Genomic DNA, 25,216 nt, shown 5'->3' with positions numbered 1-25,216 from the left:
ATAAAAAATTGTAAATGTTATTATATACTCTATGTAATAGCTCCAAGTACACAAACATTCTATTATTAAAGCGAAATGTGCCTTTAAAATGGATATGTAAAAAGTGGCATGCTTCATATGGCTATTTGTATAGCTAAGTAATGTTAATAGCCTGATCAGTGGAGTGTGACACCTTGTGGTTTCTCTAGAATAGTTAATAGTGTGTTCATTTATATAGGAACCTGCTCTGAATATTTAATAGATGCAATTATGCACTTCCTAGTTTCCACCATCAGATTCAAATGCCATTTTTTCTTTCTCAGTTTTATTACTTAAAGTCATTAGTTGCTGTTACTTTGGTATTGGAGCTCCTACCCTTTTAAGTAGTTTTTCAACTACACTTCTAAACTTCTATACAATTAAATATAGATAAAATGTGGAATTTAGTGGTTTTGTAGATAGTGCACATGGCTATTATCAATAAATTTGAGAACATAAAAACTAAAATAAGGTGGTTTTCATTGGATACCAATAAAGTAGATAAATCAGGATAATTCTTTAGTAAAGTCAGTTACACAGCATTAAATTTTACTGGTGATCCTGCCGTTAAGGTCCTTGTTCAGGTACTTCCTGTAACAGGGTGACAGCTGTCTCCCAAATGTGCTCATTTGGTATCAGGATATCACATATAGGCCTGTATGAGGCTGCAATCAGATACTCTTAAACATTTTTCAGGCAAGGTCCACCTCGCGTATTGTCAGTAAACCAGGTCAGCGCAAACATTTGTAGCCAATGATAGAGCAAGTGCATGTAGACAGGAATGAGTAGAAAAAGCTGGAGATCAGCACTAAGATGTAAAGAAGAATGAAAAAAAGGCGAAAAAAATTACAAATGCTTATGGCACAATGGGGGGAGGGGGGGATTTGCTAAAACTGGTGCACTCAGAGTTTGGTGCCGCTGTGCATGGTAGCCAATCAGCTTCTAACTTCAGCTTGTTTAATTAAGCTTTGACAATAAAACCTGGAAGCTGATTGGTTTCTGTGCAGAGCTGCACTAGATTTTGCACTCTCTAGTTTTAGTAAATAACCCCCACAGTGCTTTAGCAAACCTCATAAATTTTGAGGTTAGGTCAGTTTTAGGACTTCAAGAGTGCTTGGAGTTCATGTGGCTTGTTTGTCTTAAAGTTGTTCTAAATGCTCAATTTATTTCCTTTAAAATAATAAACACATCATACTTAACTGCTCTGCGCAATGGTTTTGCACAGAGCAGCCCTGATCCTCCTCTTCTCATGTCCTCCCCTTGCCAAGTGCCCCCAGATCATTAAGCTCCCAAGCCGCCTCTGCATATCTATGGGACACAGAGTGTGGCTCAGACCCACCACCTGCTTCCTCCTCAATAGCTCTCACTGCTGTGTCTCAGAGAGGAAAGAGACCTTAGAGAGCTGCTTTGTGCACATTGCAGGTTCGAGACGGGGCTCAGGTAAGAATTGGGGGGGCTGCGGGAGGAGCTGCACACTGAAGGCTTTTTACCTCTACGCATAGAATGCATGAAGGTAAAAATCCTTTTTCCTTTAGAAGCACTTTAAGGCATCTCTAGCTTTGGAAACCCTCTTCTTTTGATCATAACAGAAAAGGCCAAGTAGCTCTGAGCAGTTGCCTTATCAAAGCTGTTTATAATGACACTGAGAGCAGAAGTGCAAATAAGCAATGCAACAGTTGTCAATCATTTTCAAACTTCAAAGGTGACAAATACCTTTAATTGATGGTAACTGTTAAGAAATATTACTTGATATTTATTATCAAATGTTAATGCTAATGGCAGCCATGGGGCATTTCTAGAAATGTCATTGATCTGCAGCACCCTAGGGCACTAGGGAAAAGAATATATGCATTACGCATAGCATGCCGCTGTGAAACATGGCCATGGTACGGGCCTGGATAGATACCAGCATACCTTTCAGATACATGCTATAGGCACTGACATTGCTTAATAAACTGCCCAGTGACAAGGGGAAGCCCCAAGTGGAATTTTATCCCACCAAAGCTTGTCATTTAACATCCCGGACATACAGCCACTCATGTGCAAATATCTGTTTTAACCTAAAGGTATGAACAGCTGAAAGTCATCTTGTTTTGATTTGACAACATAATTTAAAGACTGATAATGATTGACAAAACTGTGGAAGTGAGATACATAAATACCAAGCTTAAAAGCCAAGCAATTTTGATTCAGCAATATGTATAACATGCAGTTTGGCTAGCAAGATATTAGCAACATGTGGGAACAGAGTGTATCGTATTGCTGCTATGTCACTTAGTTTTTTTTTATTTCGTATTGCTGTATGTTGTTTTTATTGTCAAGCTACCTGATATACAGTATAAAGAACTTTAACCTTAAACCCAAAACCAGATAAATTATTATATTGCAGCTTTTTCCCTGTTTTCACCTGGTGATCTGACCAGTAGCACACCTCCAGTAGTAGTGAGACACAACTCTGGAATAATAAGCACAGACAGCAGCATTCTCAGTCTTGGGGGGGGGGGGGTCATGTTAAATATATTAGCAGATTTAATCATACTAACACAAATAGGGAAACTAATACAAACCATCACATTTAGGAATTGTAAAGATGCAATATAATAAATGTTAGCTTTTTGGTTTAATACTGCTTTAATCCCACCAATGGCATAGCTTTATGAACTTTTACAACCCACTTAGACAAGATTTGAATTATATGTGTTGTTAAATAAAGTTTTATTTTATTGCACCTACCACATAAGCAACACTTTACTTTCTCAATTTATTTTAGGTAGCATGTATTGTTATGCTGTTATTGTTTTTTATTCCAAAGAAATGGCAGACTGGTAGTATGTGGCAGGGGCGGACTGACAACTCAAGGGGCCCCACGGCAATAGGGGATCACGGGCCCCTGTGTCCTTGCCCAAACTCAAAAAAGCCTATGAAAAAGGTACCAGGGGCATTTCATGGGGCCCCTACTGACCCCGGGCCCTCGGGCAGTGCCCGAGTTTCCAAATTGTCAGTCCGCCCCTGGTATGTGGTCTCTTTGCTGAATGTGTGGCTGCTCATTGCCTGTGACCAGTCACATCTCCTATAGCAGTTGGCTCAGTTCAGCTACCAGGTGTGGTGCATTATTTACAGAGCCCCTTTGTCACCCTCCCCAGGTCTTGATGTAATCCTAATAACAATATATTGCACTCAAATAAAAAGTTAGTAGAGCTGAGATTAGAAATGTTACTTTTGTATGAGCTCTGTTAATATTTTGACCAAGGTTCGGTGTTTTTTGTGTTGCTTTCTAGAGCACCCTGTCAGAAGAACTGGATTTTGCAATTTGCAAACATCAAAAACTTTTTTAAAGCTGCTGGCTTCTTTGAAAAGTCTTAGCAGCACTATTCAGGGTCAGATCTGCTTTTCCTCTATGGAGAGGGCAAGGAAGGCTTAAAAGAGAAGAAATGCCAGTCAGAGTATGTCATGTATCCCCACAAACAGCTGTAGTGCAGGACCAGCTTAGGTCTTGGCGCTTTTGCAAAGGAACATCCTCTTTTCTCTTGGCTGGTCTCTTCCAAATGCATTTCCATACCATCCATGGTATCCTAAACAAAAATGAATCTAAAAAAATATGATTAAAGTGGAGTTCCACTCATACTGTAAAAAAGTAAAAGTCAGCAGCTACAAAAACTGTAGCTTCTGACTTTTAAAAACAGCCACTCATCTGTCCCATGATCCTTCCCACAGCCCATTTCACCGGCTGTCCTGTGTTTCAGGCGCCGACAGTGTGGGCACCCGTCTGTGATAGCTTGCAGCTTCACAGCCAGGTGCTCACTGCGCATGCGCGATTAGCGCTGCGCTTCCTGAATGGCCCCGTTGTCTTCTGGGGCCTATCCCATGTCCCAGAAGACTACGGGGAGGGAGGGTAGGAGGACAACTTCCACTTCCGATCGCCTAGCGATTACAGCAGAAGTGGGAGTGGGTACCTGTCAATCTTTAAAGCAGAACTTCCCCTTTTGGGTGGAACCCCTCTTTAAGTATGACAATGTGAACAGGAAAAACTTAAAATCTTCAACTCCTAAATCTGTTATATTTTATATATTAGAGGGTAAGTATAATAATTTTAGATAAATTGTATTTTGTATTTGTTGCAAATATAACACAGGATTTGCAAAGCGTTATGGATTTTCTACAGGATGAGCACAGCAGGAGCAGAAAATATGAAAATTATTAAATATCCAATATTTCAAATTTACCTGACTAAAATACACTCGCCGACCACTTTATCAGGTACACCTGTTCAATTGCTTGGTAACACGAATTGCTAATCAGCCAATCACTTGGTAGCAACTCAATGCATTTCGGCATCTAGACGTGGTGAAGACGACTTGCTGAAGTTCAAACTGAGCTTCAATATTTCAAAGACTGCTGATCTACTGGGATTATTCACTCACAACCATCTTTAGGATTTAAAAAGAATAGCTTGAAAAAAAGAAAATATCCAGTGAGCAGCAGTTGTGTGAACAAATTCCTTGTTGATGTCAGAAGTAAGAGGAGAATAGGAAGACTGGTTGCTGCAACATTCAGATGGTAGGGTCAACAACATGAAAGCATGGATCCATCCTGCCTTGTATCAATGGCTGAGGCTGGTGGTGGTGGTGTAACGGTGTGGGGGATATTTTCATGGCACTAGCAAGGTCTACCTAATAAAGTGGTGAGTGTATATTTTTTTCAAGTTGTATTTTTTAGTTTAGTCATTCATATAAATTATATACATAGCCATTATATATTATTCTCAAGCTGAGCAGCAAAATTAGCAGCTTTGCAAACAACAGAAGTAACCCCTTTGTTCTACTGGGAAATTTCAACATTCTGCTTGTTGGCAGGGATGAACAGATCTGACTGGATTCAGTAAGTAGGTGGTTAATTGAATCCTACTTAAAATCTTTAGAACCTGAACCTAGCTGCGAACCCTATTGATGTCTGGGGGTGAGGGGGGGGGGGTTCTTGATTCTAAATTCTGGCCATTTCCAAGTCTAATAGGCAAGCTATTGTTAAAAAGATGCATTTGGTAGTGTGCACCACCATAGGGGACAGTTAACAAAACAAAAAGAAAAAAAAAATATTGTACAGTAGTTGGCCTTTTATTATGACTTTGAAGACACCATGGAATAAACACCAATCCTTTATATTACATGCTTAGAAGATGCCCATAAGTTTTTTGTGTTGGTACGAGTTTAGTGACACCATAGTCTGGCATCACATATTACTGATGTGTAGTTGACTTTTTATCTTTTACACCCAGGTAACATCAAGCCTGACTTTGAAATCGTGTGACTTAGGGTCCTTTCACATGGACGTTCCATTTTTTTTCTTCAGTTCAGTCACATTTTTTTAAAGAAAAAACAGATGAGTTTACATCCGTTTTTTCATCCCTTTACATCCGTTTTTTCATCTGTTTTTAGTCATCAGCTATCAGCTGGGTTCCCCCCCAAAAAAAAATTGCCGGCAATTAAAACATAATTTAAAAAATGGTGTGGGGTCCCCCTTCCATCCATACCAAGCCCTTCGAGTCTGGTTTGGATTTTGAGGGGAACCCACACTCCAAAATTCAAAAAAAGGTGTGGGGTACCCCCAAAATCTATACCAGTCCCTTATCCAAGCATGCAGCCCAGCAGGCCAGGAAAGAGGGGGGGGGGCGAGTGAGCGCCCTCCCCCCCCTCCTGAACCATACCAGGCCACATGCCCTCAACATGGGGGGTGCTTTGGGGTGGGGGGCTCCCCCCCAAAGCACCTTGTCCCCATGTTGATGGGGGCAAGGGCCTCTTCCCCACAACCCTGGGCTGTGGTTGTGCAGGTCTGCCGGCAGGGGGCTTATTGGAATCTGGAAGCCCCCTTTAACAAGGGATCCCCCAGATCCCGGACACCCCTATGTGAATGAGTATGGGGTACATGGTACCGCTACTCTTTCACAAAAAAAACTGTATTGTGAAAGAAGACATTCTTTGACAAGTCCCTTTTTAAAAGAAGGAAAATAAAAGAATGTCCCATGAAGAAGATCTAACGTTAATCACGATGCCCACCACTCAAAAAAAGAAAAAAAAAACAAAGGCTCCGCTCCCGACACTGGCTCCTGCTGTCTGACTGCTCCAATGGCTTGAGAGTTCTTAAATATGTATTGATAGAGGGGGGCCCCAAGCCATTTTTTTTTTAAAAAATTTAATTTCCAGCAATTTTTAATTTTTTTTACATTCAGCTTTCAGTGTGGAACCCTGCTGATGACTAAAAACTCATCCCCCCCATGTTGAGGGCATGTGGCCTGGTATGGTGGAGGGGGGAGGGGGGGGCGTTTTTCATCCATTCCTGTTTTTTTTTGCGGAAGAAAAATAGGGTTTTCTTCCTTTAAAAAAACGGATGTTATCGGATGTAAAAAGATGTTCATCCGTTTACATCCGCAAGTCCATAGAAATACGTGGGTGTCCATTTTTTATCCGTAAATGGACAGATTTCAAAGTCGGGTGAGATGCCAATTTCAGGTGCGCTTTGCAAGGCATCTGACACAGGCTACTTTAGATATCGGTGCAGCTGTCTGGTGTAATTGCATATGAATTGCAAGTCACATGGCATGCAAATCGCATGTCAAGTCGCACCTGATGTGACCAGGGTGTTACAATTATCCTGGCAACAACTGAAGGTTTTTTTTACCAATCAGTAATAGGGCTAAAATGACCAGTGGAAGTAGCAGCTTCATCAGATTGAAAAAATATAGGAAAGTTTACTCATAAAAGAATAAATCTAATGCCGTAACGTCATACAAATTGACCAATGGCAAACAGTTTAATAGTTTAACAATTTATTAAACTGTCAAAACAGAGGGCAAAAACTACTTCAAAACCACAACCACATATTTTCTGAACCCCCTTGCATTACCATATTCTTAATTATTCCCAAAAAATAGACTTTGGGTATGTGATTGAATATTCAGCAAATAAAAAGAGATATGGCAGGTTTTGTCTTTCAATAAAAATTAGAGTGTATTACTTGAGAGATGGTGGCCACAAATATTGTTCAGTAGCTGTATAGTATGTAATGAGAGACAAGGCAGGCTTTATCTTGAAATTAACATTAAAGTTTATTATTTGGGATACAGTAGCAAATAATATTGTATAGTGGCTTGAGCTACACTATAACCACTACCACCTGAGCCTTACTTTGCCCAAAATCTTTGTGCTACAACTCCTCCTCTATATACAGTAATCTAGTGGAAATTTCCTTGCCTGAGTGTTTGTTTTTACTTTTACTTTTCTTTTTTCTAATTTATATGTATAGATTTTTTTTCTATATTTTGTAGTATTGATGCAGTGATTTCAATCTCTGACAGGAACGATGCTTGCATTCCTCTTTACACACGAGCATGGGAGGGGGCAGGTTGATTTTTTTTTTAATTATTATTATTATTTATTTTGCTTTTTTTATTTTTACACTGTCCCTTTCATTTTATGTATTACTTTTATTGTTATCACAAGGAATGTAGATATCCCCTGAAATAGCAAAAGGCAGTACTCTTTTCTGAGAAATCTGAGGTCTATCAAACTCTAGATCTCGCCTCTGCTCTTAAAGTGTAGTAAACGGCATCCAAAAAAAAAGAAAATAAACTCCTGCAAGATAAAGGCATAATGTGCTAGTATGTAAAATTATTAAAGAGGTGTTTACTACACCATTTTTTTCACAGAAATAGGGGTTTAGTTTTGGTGGTATTAAGGTGTGATCAGTGTGATCAGATGCTTTCCCAATTTAAAAATGGCGCTGTTTATATCTGGTGAAAACCGAAATGATGAAATGCTTGTAGCTTCCGGTTTCTTAGACCATAGAGACGATTGGAGTCATTCCGGTCTCCGATCAGCTCTATGGTCAGCCGGCGGAACTTCCGTATGCATTCTTGGGTTCCACGGGGGGTGTGAGAGCCCGAGAAAGCTTGGAAGGTAATGGAAAGGGGTGGGGGGAGTCTCTTCCCACTGCTTGTAAAAGCAATTCAGCAGCTAATTAGGATTGTTTTAACATGAAATCCAACCACCAGCTGAAAAACAAATTATACCTGGATGTTGATTGTAGGTTCAGGCATTATCCTGGTATAACCACTCACAGTCCAGCGACATACCAGTACGTTCTAAGTTAGGCCCAAAAAAGTTTTAACCACTTGCCTACTGGGTACTTATACCCCCTTCATGCCCAGGCCAATTTTCTGCTTTCAGCGCTGTTGCACTTTGAATGACAATTGTGCGGTCATGCAACACTGTACCCATATGAAATTTTTATCATTTTTTTCACAGAAATAGGGGTTTAGTTTTGGTGGTATTTAATCACCACTGGGTGTTTTATTTTTTGCGCTATAAACAAAAAAAAGAGCAAAAAATTTAAAAAAAAAATTGGGTGGGTGGCACTGCTGGGCACTGATCATCAGGGCACTGATGATCAGTGCCGATCTGTCCTCTGACAATTGCCAGTTATCGGCAGTACTTTCCTCACGCTGTGACAGCTTGAGGAAAGTCCAGCCGATAACCAGCAACTGCATTTACCGATCATTGGACACGGCTGATCACGTGGAAAAGGCCGCTGTGATTGGCCTTTTACCACATCAGGTGATCAGCTGTGTCCGTAGGACACAGCGATCATAGAGATTGCCGGGGGCACGTTCTGGGAGGACATCAAATGACGCCCTCCCAGAACTGGACAACCACACTGTAGCCGCCATTCGGCTATAGCACAGTTGGCAAGTGGTTAAATTCAGAAACCGTGAGAGGTTACCATGCAAATTGTCTGGCAAGAACTGAATTTAGGTGGACGGCGATGTATTGTTGTGCGTATAAATTGCATTGGCCCACAATCAATTCATACAATCTTCTGTGAAGAACAGCGGAGGGGCTAAACCCTAGTTCTGGCAGCAAACAGGGCTGATCCTGCTAACACTGCATTTTTTGGAACACTATACTAAGGAGGCATTAGCTTAGTTCTGTTTGTGGTCAATATATTGATCCATACAAACACTATACTAGTAATGGCAGTGATCAGCGACCTATAGCAAGAGGTGATAACTGAGCTTGATGCTATCTGGTGTTGCTAGTGGCAATACAGTGATCAGCGAAAAATTCTATATACTGACACTGTACTAATGGCACTGGCTGGGTGAGCTGGGTGATCAAAGGTTTAATAGGGGTGATCAAAGGGTTAAATGTGCTAATCTAACGTAAGAGTATATCGCCCAGAGCTGCCACTTGCCCACACACTGCGGACGAGTGGTCAGCAAGTAGTTTAAAAAAAAAATATTCTCAATATTTTCTTTTTTTTAACATTATATTTATTATTATTATTTTATTTTTTGTAAATACTTTCATCACAGTAGTTCAATGTTACCAAAAAAACATTGTACAGCTCTGAGGGGTGGGGGGTGATCGGGGTTTTTGTTTTGTTTTTTTTTAACTTTGTTTTGCAGTTGCAATAAAGATTATTGCTCCTGCAATGCAATGTTTGCTTTAAACTGTCATGAATGGGTTAAGCTCATGACAGTTAAAGATATTAGTGATCTGTGATTGGCTGCAGCTAATCACGTGGTACAGGGTCCTGTGATTGGCCTATGTACCATGTGAGAGCTGTGGGCAAATAACAGCTCACCAGGAAGAGAAGCAAAGCTGTTATGAATCAGATTGATTCATAACAGCTTTGCTAACATTGTGATCATGTGATACAGAGATCCGCATTCCATTGAGTGCGCAGTACTCCCCTGTGTTAGTACAGCCAGTGTGACATACCAGTACATCGCTCTGCCTGTAGCTGCCGCTGGTCCACAGGCAGTCAGCAAGCGGCTAATGAAAAAAAGGAGCAAAGATGTTGACAATTGAAGAGCTACAGTAGCTATCAATCAGTTGTTATAGACAAGTCTTTAAAAGTAGTTTTGGGCGTATGGATCTGCCTACAAGCCCTACACCAATCTCTTCCTATGCACATTCGTCAGCAGAACGCCCTGTGCTTTCCCTATCACATCCAAAGCACATGTTCAACATTGCTTCTGGTTGCTATGTTGAATTTCCCATTATTTTTCTGGGTAGGCAACCTCGAGCACACAGAATTCACCACAAACTTGAACCTCATCCTTCTTGGTGCCATGTGATAACATACAAGGTCAGTTTGAATATGGAAGGTGACTACGGGAAACACAGGCAATTCTTCCATTCCATTCCATTCTTCCAGGTTTATTGATGTCCATTTGAAAAGTACATATCAAATAGAATAACAATATCCTTGTCACATTTGTAATTTAGAAAGTTACATTGTTACTATGACAGGCCTCTAAGGGTTAATTTGTTTTTCAGAGACTCCAAGGTTGTATCAGCCTCAGTAAAAATGTAACAGTGGCTGCCTGCCAAGTTTTATTGTATTGAATGAAGAACAGGGAAGGGAAGTCAGAGTTCTGACATATACCTTTTAAAAACTCACTTGAGGCACTGTAGCTGAAATCTCTAACACAGCCTTTTTCAATCTTTTTACCTTGAAGGAACTCCTGAAAAGACGTTTGAGATCTCAGGAACCTCTAAAACAATTTCTTGATCTACAGCTCACATAGTGTGATCAGTGAGCTGTAGATGTAATAACAAATATTTGTAGAAATATAATAGAATAAATATTGAAGTAAAACTATAAGTAAAACATTTTTTTTTCATTTTGGATAGAGCAAGGGAGGGTTAAAACCCCTGGCAGATTTATCTTTCACCATCTGTTTCCCATTACAGAAATTTCCCTTCACTTCCTGTCCCATAACCAAACAGGAAGAGAAAAGAAATCCATGCAAATTTAGGTGTTTGATTATCAAACAGCTGAGTTCTCAAGCATTCTCAGGGGAGTTCGCTCTCCTCTGAGTGCCTGTTTATGAAGTGGAGTAGATTACCTCTTCTTTTGAGGAGTGAAGCAATCTACAAACAGTTTGAACTGTGAAAAACACTTCCTGTTATTGTAATCTCGTAAGACAAAGCGGGATTTCAGTAACAGAAAATCAATTTATTAAGCAGCTGGTCTCCTCAGTACCTGACACTACACTGAAAATATTAATAAAATATTAAAGTTAAAGTTCGCCCTACACAAATTTTATTTATATATATATATATATATATATATATATATATATATATATATATATTTATTTATTTTTTTTATATATATATATATTTACAGTGCCTTGAAAAAGTATTTATACCCCTTGAAATTTTCCACATTTTGTCATGTTACAACCGAAAACGTAAATGTATTTTATTGGGATTTTATGTGATAGATCAACACAAAATGGCACATAATTGTGAAGTGGAAGGAAAATGATAAATGGTCTTCAAAATGTTTTACGAATAAATATCTGAAAAGTGTGGTGTGCATTTGTATTCAGCCCCCCGAAATCAATACTTAGTAGAACCACCTTTCGCTTCAATTAAAGCTGCAAGTCTTTTTGGGGATGTCTCTACCAGCTTTGCACATCTAGAGAGTGAAATTGTTGCCCATTCTTCTTTGCAAAATAGCTCAAGCTCTGTCAGATTGGATGGAGAGCGTCTGTGAACAGCAATTTTCAAGTCTTGCCACAGATTCTCAATTGGATTTAGATCTGGGCTTTGACTGGGCCATTCTAACTCATGAAAATGCTTTGATCTGAAGCACATGTGTCAAACACAAGGCCCGCTGGTAGAATCCGGCCCGCCAGGCCATTTCATGTGGCCCTCACACCTGTCCTGCAGCTTCAGCACCCCCTTTCCACCCACCTTGTGTCAGCAGTCGGCAGGAGAAAGGAAGACAGAACGCCTCCACCAGATCCTGTGCTTCTCTGGGAAGCCAGGGAGAGGCTTGTCTCTTCCCTCCGATCTCAGCAGTCAGCAGCAGAGAGGAGGACAGAACTCCTACAGACCTTGCACCTCTCTGTGAAGCTGCAGCACCCCCTCATGTCCACCTCCCCTGGTCTTGGCATTCAGCAGACTTCGGCAGCTGGCTCCAGCCCTCCTCTGGAGGTCCTCCTCCAGACCCTGCACTTTCTGCTTCCCAGCTCTGCTCCCAGCTTCTTCCCGGCAGCAGCACATGGTAAGGGGGGTGCATTGTGTTGTAAGGGAGGGTACTCTTGACTCTGAACATCTAGTCCTATAGATACAATTGGCCCTTTGAGGGCAACCATAATGCTGATGTGGCCTGTGATGAAATTGTGTTTGATACCCCTGATCTAAAGCATTCAATTTCACCAGAACTAGTGTCCTTATTGGAAAATGTCCCTTCTATTGCATTCTTGGGGACATCTTGAACTAAAATTAGACTATTTCTGTCTTTTCTTTTGATGCCTGCTAATGTGGTTGTAAACCCTTACAGATATCCACTGAATTGACTAGCCTAAGGTGATACACCATGGTGAAACAAATCTCCTGCATTTGTTGTACCTGTTTATCTGTAGCACTCTCTCCTCCACAGCCATTTCAAGTACAGAATTTTAGACAGCATTTCTCCAGGAAGCTCTATGCTTTGCAATGTGTAACATCAGATATCCACTCTGATGTGTAACCTGAGACCTGAGTGGAGGGAATGGACACCCCTCCACCTTTACCCCTGGTTCACATATGTGTGGCAAGGCAGGCCCTGATTTGCGCGGGCACAGGACCCCATTCATTTGAATGGACTCCCATGCCCTGGGAGACACAGAAGTCCCTGAACTACTTGGGAAATCGCAGCCTGCATGGGAATTGAGGTTCTCAGTACTGTTGCGATTTCCAGTGCAGGTGGCGTGCCGTTAGAATGTGGGTCCCACATTCCTCTGTGTGGGTGGTGTGGCTGCAAGTATCTGTGTGGGTCCTGAGCGACACTACCTGCACAGGTGTGAACCAAGCCTTACACAGTCTCACAGCGAAACATGCACAGCTGAGGCTGTCAATTACCTGCTGTGTGCTGGTGGGGGATGGGGCCTTCTCCTAGGATTGTCTGCTGTTGGCATAGATTGACTTATGCAGATAGCAGAGGAATGAGAGAAGAGATGAAAATCCTATTCATGGCCTTCTATGAATAGCTTAACACTATATTCGCAAAAATCCAGAATTTGTCCAGTGACGGATCAGTAAACCTTGGGTGTAGCTGTGCAAAGTTCTCCAACTTCTCAAACTAAGCAAAAGAAAGAAATAAAGGGCACTTCACTCAGTCACCTACTTACAAAGGAAAGAAAAATAAGGTACAATTTCATTCTGCAATACATTCAGGTGGGTTTCAATTAGACTTTAAACTTGCCGATGTCTTTCCTCCCTTCCAAGCCCAAACAACAGAAGAAACATCTCAAGATTTAAATTTGCAACATGAATTTTCCAAAGATTCTGTTTCCTTTTAAATACATGTATCTTGTCAGACAATTTTCTTCATGACCTTACCAAGACTAATTCAACTGGTTTGTGGGCTAAAAAAACATCAACTAAATAGGCATTTTTTGCAACCATTCTTCTAGTTCAGATCACAAAAGTAAACCACTATTTTCTTGAAAGTACTCCTTCAATTCTTCTTTCAGCTTAAACACTGTGGAGAATTCATCCTCTAATAAGCCATCTAATTTCTGTATGTAGCAGGAGAGGTTTTAAACATTCTTGAGTGACTTTGTTTAAAAAAGTTAACAATTTTTACAGTATCGTTTTTTCCAATTTAGCGTCAAGAGTTTTTGACACAAGCACTTCTGAACAAAGCAGTGTGTTGTGCCAATATTAGGTGTTTTTTTTTTTTACAAAAGAGGAAAAGTCTCTCAAGGAGCCAACCATTAATAGAGTATCATAAGTATAGATGCCAACACATTCCTTCCACAACAGACCTTTTGTTCCCAGATGCACAACATTAACATTAAAGTGGTTGTAAAGGCTCAATGTTTTTTTTACCTTCATGTATTCTATGCATGGAGGTAAAAAAAACTTTTGTGTGCAGCCCCCCCCAATACTTACCTGAGCCCCATTGTGATCCAGCATTGTGCACAAGAGCCTCAGCTCTCTCGTCATTGATTGAGACACTGCTGTCAATCAAAGCCAGTGAGCCAGTGAGGAGAGAGAGGGCCAAGCTGTGGCTCTGTGTATGAATGGACATGCAGAGCAGTGTCTCAGGAGTGAGCTGCTTGGGTGCCCCCATAGCTAGCTGCTTGCTCTGGGGACATTCAGCAGGAGGAAGGGGTCAGGAGCGTCGGCAGGGGACCCGAGAAGAGGAGGGGCTGCACAGAGCAGGTAAGTATGACTTTTTTGTTTTGTTTTGTTTTTTTACTTGCCTTTAATATCACTTTAAATTTAAATATACCTTGACCTTTGCTTGTTTCATCCAGCTTTTTACAACAAATAAAGTTTTCATTAATTTCACCACCAATGCTACAACATGGCATGCATGCGTAATATCTGTTGACTCATTAACCTGGAATGTTAACCTGGAATGACTATTTGACTGTTTGCATTGCACTTGGTGATGTATGGCTTGGATGCAGTTGCTCGGCCATGGAAACCCATTCCATGGCCATGGAAACCCAACACCTGAACGCAATCATTTGGCTGAGTGTCCACATTCTTTTGGCCATATACTGTATGTAGATCAAGCATTCTAATTTCATTTATAGGATGCTTATTCTGAACTAGTGAAACAGAAAGTATTATAAACCAGAGAAAGGCCATTTTCAAAAATAAAGCTAGCCATAGATGGGTAGTTTTTTGGCTGAACAAAAAAAAAGAGATTCCTCCATCCACAAAAATGAGGTGGAAGTATAAATACCAGCCTCGGGAGATTGTATTGTGACAGCGATATCTGGTTCTGATGAGTAGTTGCACACTGAAGTCAGCCTTCGACTTCTGTCAAACAGGGACAGGCATACTCTGATTACATTTTTCCAATCCCTTTCTGAACTGGACGAATTTTGATCCATCTATGGCCAGCTTAAGTCAACCATGGCAGCTTGCTTATTTTTCATAGTGCTAGTTTCGTGAACAGATGGTGAGATGACATATCAGCCACACAGGTAGTGCAGAGTTTTTAATAGGTGTTCTACATCATAGAGTTACAGTGTATACAATTGGAAAATTAGGCTGCCAATCAATAATATAATAAAATATAATTGCAAATCAAAGTGGTTGGAAACCCCTAAAATGAAAAATGAACAAAACATATCCTTCTATAGTGTGTACTTGCCTCAAAGCATCTAGTGTGATTTCTATATGCTCTCTCATTCCTTTGCTATCTTTGTGAGTCACTTCTGGCAGTCTGTGCCGACATCAAACAATCCTGGGAGATGCCCCCCCTCCCCCCAACACAAAGATGGTGATTGACAGTCTCAGTTATGCATGTTTCCCTTTGAGATTGTGCAGAGGTAGGTGTGTCATTTTCCTCCACTCAGGTCTCAGATTGCACTCAACTCCCTGTTATATGCTGTGCATTGTGTGAAAACAGATCCTCACCCCCTACCTTTTGAAGCTGAGAGATGATGTGTGAATTCTTTACTTTGAATGGCTGCAGAGGAGAGGGACAGATAAACAGGTAGAACGTACATAGGAGGATTTGTTTCATCTTTTTTATCACCTGAAGCGAGTCACTTCACTGGGTATTTTTAAGGAGTTACAACTACTTTGAACATAGAAACATACAAACAAGAAATATATTTGCATCAAGCTGATTTATTTTACATGTACATATAAAAGAATATTACAGAGCCCCTTAAAATAAACAAGAACATATATGTTCACACCATACGTGCAGAAAAAACATTGAAAACTGATGCACGGATTTCATTTGCAGAGATATCAGTTTACATCAGTTTTCATGTGCGCTTCAATGAGTTTTATACACATTGCAGATTCCTGCCTAGAAAAAATGTGCATGTGATACTAGTGTTGTGGTGTGAACAGGGCACATAGAGAACAATTGATTTCACTTTGACCTAGCAGAAAGTGTCGAGAAAAACTGTGAACGAGTCCTTAGAGCCAACCAAAAGTTTTGCTGCATGTTGTGGTAGTGAGTTCTTAGGAGCACTGTCATGGATATTTATATCTACCTGGATGATGGCAGATTCATTTTTTTTTATTTCGACATCAGCTGCATTTAATATATAGGGGTTGATTTACTAAAGCTGGAGCGTGAAAAATCTGATGCAGCTGTGTATGATAGCCAATCAGCTTCTAACTTCAGCTTGTTCAATTAAGCTTTGACAAGAAAATCTGGAAGCTGATTGGTTTCTATGCAGAGCTGCACCAGATTTTGCACTATGACCCTAGGTTCACATCTGTGCGGGTGGTGCTGCTGCGGATCCGCACGAAAATCCGTGCAGCCGCAGTACCCGCACAGAGGAATGCAGACCCGTAGGCGGGTACCACTAGTTTTAATGGCACGCTGCCTGCACTAGAAAATGCAACCGTACTGGGAACCGAGGTTCCCGTGCAGGCTGCGTTTTCAAAAGAAGTGCAGGGACTTCTTCCCTGTGTGTCATGGGCACGGGAGTCCATTCAAATGAATGGGCTCTCGTGCTGATGCAAAACGCGGCCCACACGGTTCCATATATGTGAACCGGGGTTGAAGCTTTAGCACACCTGACGTTTTGACAACGCTGGTAACGTTAGCTGTGCAAAGTTATGGTAAAAATTTTAGTTTTTCAGCTTTGTTAACATTTTTGCATTAGCGTTTAGGGGCGTTTTTCTGCGTTTGCGTTTTTTGTGTTTTTTTGCCATCTACACCCCCCCCCCCAATTTTTTTCTTGGTCAAAAAAAGTCCAAAAATTCCGGTTTGCAGCATTTTACCGCGTTTTGCCGCATTAGAGCGTCTTTACAGCTAAAAAATTCCTCTAGAAACCCACTAATTTTGGGGGGGGGGGTTTCCAGCCTAAAAACATCCCAGCCAAAAAACGTTGATTACAGCCTATGTGTGCATGGACACATAGGATAACATGCTGGGGAGTTTATTGACTGTAGAAAAACACGTCAAACGCCAAAAACAGCCGCTGTAAAAACATCAAGTGATCAAGTGTGTATGAGGACTTAGTAAATCAACCTCATAGACTGCTAGACAACTGCAACAGGAAGTCAATGTAACACAAAATGACTGCTGTGATCAGCTGTAGGTTTAATGATTTGTTCTGAGTATGTGACTAATGTACTTTGTGCCAGACCAGGATTGCTGGTACTTATTTTCAGTGCCAGACACACATTAAAAAGACCTGGCTCTATTGACTGGCATCCAGCTTTGATTCTTGGTGTCTGTGTGCACTCTAATGTAAAAATTTTCTAAAAGCTCTTTTTTTTTTTTTGTCCTGCAATACAGTAATATAAAACCTCATTATTTTTAACTTTTTAGCTTGCTTAACTTATACCTTGTCTCATTTTTCAGTCGCTTTTTCTTTTTAACAAGGTTGCCACATGAGAGGAAAAATCACAAGTGCCATGGATGGGAGTGACACACTGCAGAAACTGCTTTCACTTTTTAGGTTCATGCTGCCATTACTGTGTAATTTACAGTGGATATCAGTGCCGCTTGTGTCTTTTATCCAAATGTTCAGCAATTTCTTCAGGGCTCTTAACCTTCTGTGTGCCTCAGTATGTACGATAATTTTGACACATTTTGTATTTTATAAAATCATTAATTCAGACACTCTTTTGTGACATATTCTCTTTATTATATTACCATGGAATGAAAATCTCTTATTCTTCTTGTTTGCAGGGTGCTGGCTGCACTGCCCTCGTTGTAGCTGTGGTTGCAAGAAAGCTAGAACTTACCAAAGCAGAGAAACATGTTCATAACTTCATGATGGATACACAGCTTACTAAAAGAGTAAGTGTATAATTTATGTAACCTGACCCTCGTAATGACCACTTGTAAGTTTGCCCAGGTTTTCCCCCTTCTTCCCCAGCAGCCAGGCAAGTTTTCCACAGCCGAGTACACACACACTCTTCCACTCGTTAATAATCAATAATCAGTCTAGGGGATGTTTGTTTTTTTAGTTTAATTGTAGAACAGGGGATAGGGATGGGGAATTTAGTAGGATACTCCAAAATAAGAACTATTCAGACTGAGGACATCTAGCTGATCTCTTAGTTTGAAGTCTTGGCTGAACCAGATAGCAGACTTTCCATTCCCGTTGTAGCAGCAAGTAGTTTAGGAGTACTCAAAGTCCCTTTTTATAGTAGTAGTAGTTACAGAGTTGAGCTCCTCAATGACATACTGCAACATCCCAAAGGTAACGTAGCTGAGCAAAATCCTTTGCAGTAGCAACACTTGAACAAGCTCTTCAGAATACTAGCCAGTGTTCCCTTTCCTTTTCAGACTCAAGCTGACTAGCACCAGGGGAGGTAGCAAGCACACAAAGTCCCCAAATTCCTCAATGTCTGTACTCATAAGGCCCAAGGACAAAATGGTTGCCTGCTTCCAATCTTTCAAGTGAAACCCTTCAGTGATATCAAACAGAGCTTTGGCAGACAGCTCCCCTCAGTCAGCTTAGTGAACAACCAGGGTCAACCCACCGCATGACAGCCAGTGCCAGGTAAGGCAAGCTTGTCTCCAGGCTTGGTTCAATCCTCTCCTGGGAAAGATGCTGAACCCATGTGCTCACAGAAGATAAAGACCAGTCCCAGCATGCAATGGGACTGTCCTCCCCTGCATTTGCCAAGGCTGCTCATTGCCTAGTTCCCTCCCAGGTCCTGGAAGGCTCTCATAGCTTCCTGAAGGCAGGCAGAACTCAAGGCAAACTCAGCAGCACCAGAGCATCATGAGCAGACCTGACTAATCCATCACAGCACAGTTAAGCAGAGACTCCAACTAGATTTTCCTAACAGCCAGAGAAACACAGCTATGCTTAACCTAATACAAATTGTTTTTGTGGCCAGATCATGGAAATCCCCTATGGTCCAATTTGACTTACTAAAGGCTAAAATGTTTCGGAACATAATCAATGAATGCCTCTCTGTAATATTGCAGGATAAGATGCCCTTGTTCAAAACAATATGGGATTCTTGGATTAAATACCAGACAAGCGTTACCTGCTAAACATAAATATGAGCCTGTCGGGGTGAGTGGGGGCACTCACTGTCATTGTCTTTCTCCCTGTCCCTTTTTTTTGTTCTTTTCTTTACCTGGTCGCCCAGAGTATCTGGGTCAGCCACCTTGGGTTTCACATCCTGTTTGGACAATTTTTGTGAACTCTGTTAGTTATTGGATAGTGTCACCATGGCATTGCTGGACCTCCTACAGGTGACACCCTTCACCTTGGTGATTCTCAATTGTGTTACCCTACGCAGAACTCAGGGATTGTTGCTACTGTTGTACTTCTCTCTGTTGCGAAGCACTTGTTTGAATATGTGAACATTTGATGAAGTTTTGTAATTTTTTTACCTTTCGTACATTGTCAAAACTTCAATAAAAAGATTGCAAACGAAACGGCAAGCAGAAGGTAAAGGACCAATATTGCCTGTAGGCTCCCTGCAGCTGGTCGTGTTCCCTTTACCGACTTGTCATGACTTGTGCCCTGTGCCTCTGTGTGAGGACAGCTATCTTGGTAGAGGCATGGCTCTGCTTCTTCATATTAGAGCTGCTGCCCCGATGACTGGTGGGGTAATATTCAGGAACCATGACTTGTTGTGCACTGTTTCTTTGTGTGAGGACAGCCATCCTGATAGAGGCATGGATCTGCTTCTTCATAATAGCGCTGATCCTTTGTTGACTGGTGGGGTAATATTCAGAAAGCATTAGGAGAAATGGAGAAAGCATACATTCACTGAATGAATCAAGAAGAAGTAAAGAGATTTTTGTACTGCAGATCATCAGGTACAAATTCCTCTCCAGAAAGTAAAACAATGTGCAGCACAGTAGTAACATCACCACATCTTATTCCAAATCTGATGAGACTAGTAGTAAGAGGCAAAGTGCCTTAGATGACCTCACGCTACAAATATACAGCTATTAAGCTACAGAACAGGAGTGCGTAGGAGTATGCACATGGCTAATTTTCAGGAGGAATTCAACTCACAGATAGGAACTTAGGCGCAATTAACATTTCTAGAGGTTCGTTCATGTGTGTTTTTTTTTTACAGGTCTACTTTAAAGAGACACTCTTACTACCTAAAACTGTATAAGCACACAGAGTACTTGTTAAACTGAACCTGTGCCCAGACTATGCACCCTAAAGAATTTAAATATTTTGAACAAGCAGTAAAAGCACTTTAATACAAGTCCCCACTCACCTCAGTAGCTATATGCTTAGTGGTGAAACATGTCTTCAAATTAAAAACACAGCACAGCAATCTTAGTTCTTTTTCTATTACTTTCTATTGTGCTAGAATATTTGGCGGGCTGCCAGTGCCCTATTGTAAACACACAGCAGATGTTTCTAAGTCTTAGTGCACACAGGAGTTAAACTGGTTGTAAAGGCTGAAGGTTTTTTAGCTTCATGCATTCTATGACTTCTGTGTGCAGCAGTGCCCCCAGCCCAATCAATACTTACCCGAGCCCCATCACGATCCATCGATGTGCACTAAAGCCTCGGCTGTCCCGGGACTCTGCCTTGTCATTGGCTAAGACAGCAAGTGAGAGCCATTGGCTCCCACTGCTATCAATCACAGCCAGTCAGCCAATGATGAGAGAGAGGGGGCATAGGGCCAAGCTGCGGCTCTGTGTGTGAATAGACACAAGGAGCAGCGGCTTGGGAACACACCTGCTCTGGTGCCCCCATAGCAAGCTGCTTGCTATGGGGGCACCCAACAGAAAGGAGGAGCCAGGAGCACTGGTGGGAGACCCGAGAAGATGAGGATGCAGGCTGCAGTGTGCAAAACCACTGCACAGAACAGGTAAGTATAACATGTTTGGTATTTTCAGGAAAAAAAAATTAACCTTTAGTATTGCTTTAAAATACATGAATCCAAGTGCTTTTTGAGCTAATTTCAAAGTGCATCTGTGAGGCATTTCAATGCTTTGTTATGGTTGAATGCAGACCTAGGCATTCACCAGCATCTAGATGTTTATAGCCTAGCTGCATTTACACATTCCTGTGGATGTTAAGGATGGTGTTACGTGGCTAAATCTGTGTAAATCTAGGAACATATAAATGCAGGAGAAAATTCTATGAGAAGTATCAGAGTTGCTTTTGCTTACCAGATAAGCTCTGTTCTCTTTAGTGCAGGTGGCCTGTGCACATAGGGTATGGCCGTTGGGTTGAAAACCTACTTTAGAGCTCATGCATTTTTTTTTCTGTAAAACTATTATTCTATTATCATAGGTATTCACATGATTAAGCCCTATTCTAGGTGAAACACATTGGGGCCGTGGCTTAAGTGCACCACTCTTTTTATTTTTTATATGATTTACATTTTATGGGAATACTCTTCCAATTTTTTGTTATTGTTTAAAACAGATCTTCAGTTTCAAAACACTTTAAAGAATAGCAGCTTTTGCTGAAACACTCATCTTTAATCCAGCGCTGTCCCCTATAAGAGGTCCATTCCTTCAATGGATAGTTCTTTTCCAGGTAGATTGATGGCCAACTTCATTATACTCACTTTGTTTGCCCTGGTCTGTACTCACACAAGAATGCTGCAGAGAACGGCACTCACTAATTACCATACGAGTGCTGATCTCTGCATCATTTTAGACTGCCCACTCCCTACATCTGGAGAAGATTATACACGTTATTTTTCTATGGATTGTATGGCTTATTTATTAGCAGCGCACTTTTTGTTATTTACCTTGCAGGACTAGTCCTGTATGAAATACAGTAATTTAAGTTGATTATGGCTTTATCATTTTGTTTTTGGAAGGTTTTCCGCATGATATTTTACTTCAAGATATAAATCAAACACGGGTTTGCACTGATAATTCAAACACATGCAGCAGAATAACACTTTGTGTGAATTGACTTTTCCAGGTGTTATGTTCTTGGAGTTCAGGGGTGTTAATGTAGCCACCTCCAAATCTTGGTGTCAGTGACCCACCACAGCAAGTACTTGGGTTATATATGTGGTTTATATACAATATGTGGTGTCCTGTCCATATGTCTGGTGTGCTGGCCAATAAAAACTAGGCTTAATTACCAATTTTGTACACCTTATATGGGCCAATATTAAAGAGTAATGTACATGTTCTATGCTTCCCATATCTCTTCCGGGTCCTTGGCTTATGTTTTCAGGGACTCTCCAATATGCTTGCCATTGCTTTGCAATCCTTATAAATATACTTTCACAGAAACATTTATTCAATATACTATCCAATCTAAGACTTTCTAGATACTAAAATTCTGGGATTCCAGCTGCAGTCCAAATCCCCTTGGGTAGCCGCTGTGATCTAAACATGGGTGATGTAATAATAACTATTAACATTATACATTTATGCTATCATAATATTTTGCTTCTAAGCGTTGCAGTTTTAGTGACTGTCACTCAAAATAAAAAAAAAATACATTAGTGACTACTCAAATGGGTAATGATTACCTCTTCTTGGTAAAGTATAATGAGTTTACTTACAGTTGAATCTTATGCAGAGTTTGGCTATGACTCTGTTTAATCATGCATCACAGCTTATTAAGTAACTGTGGAGTGGCCTGAAGAGCAATTTTGCATTTGCTTTCTGATGGCCAACCACCCTGATATAATCAAATATGGCATTGCAGAAAGCCATGCATGCATAATAGAGGCACTTTTAATCAATCCATTTATAATCATTATTATTTGTTTTTAAATACTAGTATACATAAACGAAATGTACAGTATAATCTTTGTATATATTTTCTTTTTTTATTATGTTAAATACTAAAAAACTGCAATTTCAAAATATTTGTTATCCTGTTTGTTTCATCAGTTACTGTAAGTATTAGATATTTTACATTAATATTTTAAATTTACAATCTCCAAGCAGCAGGGTGGCAAATTAAAGATTTTATATACATAAAATAAAGTGATAAAGCATCAGCTGAGCTTATAAACCTAAAAAATTATTAAAATGTAGTTTTCCTTTAACGTCCTGCTACATGTTTATATATTTCCATAGCTGTCAGCCTTCTATATAACTTGACCTTGAAAACCTTTACAATTGGCAGCAGCTGCAGTTTGGGTAAGGTGAGTTGATAGTTGTATTCCTCATAGTGACTATTGGAGAATGCTTTTCAATCCTAATATTGCAAAAGGCATTTTAGTTAAATATGTTTTTCTTGTCTTCATTGACTTCTTAGATACAGATTTTGGTTAAAAGAATCCCAGGATTGTATCCAATGTAGCCTAACAATATTGATAGTTTCCTGTACAGTTGAACTGTTAACATTTTTTTGGAAAGATAGGGTACATTCTTGTTTTGAAAGACAGCATATAAAAAGAAAGAGCAGAATTACTGTATTTCTATATACTGTATATAGAACTTTATAATATTCCAAAATGTTTCTAAGCGCATCAGAAAACACCTGAATAGACAGAAACTGGCAAACTCCTTTTTATTTTCAGTCAAATTTGCAGATAATAATACTTTACAAAACATTGTATGCTGATGTAAACCCAACCATTGGAAAATTATATAAGCTTTGTCATGTTATTCTAATTTTCAGCATTATAAAAATTATAGTTATATTAGTTATACCTAATGATCCTGCCATGAGAATTCTAGATGAGACACTACCTGGTATAGGTTGACAACACTCTGTCCCTTCCACAGTTGTTTATCTTTGTTGTCACCTGTACTTGTATGGAGATTACAGTTGGCAGTTTCAACACAAAGTATGGTGCAAAACTTTTATAAACAAACTATTGTGTGTAAATATATATATATATATATATATCATATTAAGAGTAATTTTTTAGGATTTTCTATATTATAAAGTATTATGAGGCCTTTATAATATTTTACTGTAGGAGCTATAGTCTTACACCAAATCTGTTACTGAAAACTGCATTCCAAGTGAAGCCTTTTATGCACCTTTCAGAGATGTAGAGTAGTCAAGGGCTTTTTGAGCATTTGTCTAGCTAAGAGGTTTTGTACAGAAAGTATTCTGTAAAAGCATGTTATCAGTCCACTTTGTGCATTAAGTGCATTGTACTCTTTAAGTTTATTAAATCATTGGGTTTCAGCAACACAGATTGGGAAATAGCTCATAGAAGTACAAATAAATTGAAGCAGTTTTTGCATATTCAGATCTAAGTAAATTCTTAGAGGAAATAGCGATCATTTTTATGATTGTTATACCTATTTCAATTTGAAAGGGTTGAGGCAACAAATTATGATGACACTCTCAGCATATAGCTAAAGGTTAATACAGTAGACAAAGTTTTGTGCTTTTCAAGCAGTAAGGAGAAACTATCACTTTACAAATTAACACTCTGTGAAACCTTTGACAGAAGTGCCATTTTTATACTCAAAGAGATTTTCATTTTTCATAATCTGTATAATATCTTCACTTGGTGTGTGTGTGTGGGGTATAAAAATAATTGTAGCTAGTGTAATAGACATAACATGCATTATTAGCTACCCTGACCAGACATAGTTTCAAAAATGGGAAAGAAACTCACAGAACACCTTCAGATAGCCATAAAAAAGAGGATCTTGCTCTTTGTTCATAAAGCCACCATTTGCAGCAGATACCAAGAATTCACTTACAAGATCTTGCCCCGATGGTATAGAACACCATCTGTCATTGCCAAACTTTTTCTGCAACAAAGTAATGTATGCTGGCAATGCCCATACAGGCATCCTGATACATATTTTCTGGGAATGCTCTGTGTTGCTTCCCTTTTGGTAGCAGGTTACCTGAATTATAACACATATAAAGTATAACTAAAGACAAGTTCTGGACAAAATGGAGATGGATTAGAACCCCTGTCACTTTTTATTGCTGTCCATTACCCTGTTAGGGAGATTCGCCCTCTCTTTTTGTCCTGTTTACCTTTATTATTGAAAGTAAAAGAAAATCCTAAATCTTGGGTTGTCCCCAGAAAAGTAATAGAGGAATTCTTCCAATGGGGACACTAGTTTTGGTGAACAGGGGGACCCCAAGGGATTCCCTTAACTTGCAGGGATTTCCTCTCACTTTTTTGTTTGGCTATGGGACAGGAAGTGAAGGGAAATCTCCGCAATCAGACACAGATGGTAAAAGAAAATCTGACAGGGATTATAACCCTCCCTTGCTTGAAAAGGAAGAAAAAAAAGTTTTACCTATGGTTTAATTTAACTGATATCTCACTCTCTAATAACCCTGTGGCTAACCTCTAAA

General features: G+C 40.0%; 1 protein-coding gene across 1 annotated transcript in view; it reads left to right on the top strand.

Annotated features, from left to right (window-relative positions):
- KCNN2 (potassium calcium-activated channel subfamily N member 2) overlaps positions 1 to 25,216 on the top strand; it is a 210,983-nt gene that overhangs the window by 156,284 nt on the left and 29,483 nt on the right. The window contains exon 5 of the mRNA XM_089684727.1: positions 17,701 to 17,811. Within this exon, the coding sequence (XP_089540853.1) occupies positions 17,701 to 17,811 (111 nt within the window). The remainder of the gene's footprint in view (positions 1 to 17,700; positions 17,812 to 25,216) is intronic.

Source organism: Staurois parvus, unplaced genomic scaffold, assembly GCF_062004578.1.
Source record: "Staurois parvus isolate SC_StPar_1 unplaced genomic scaffold, SC_StPar_1.0 ptg000354l, whole genome shotgun sequence".
Taxonomy (NCBI): domain Eukaryota; kingdom Metazoa; phylum Chordata; class Amphibia; order Anura; family Ranidae; genus Staurois; species Staurois parvus.
Note: the sequence above shows the minus strand (reverse complement) of the source record. Positions and strands in the feature narration are given on the sequence as shown.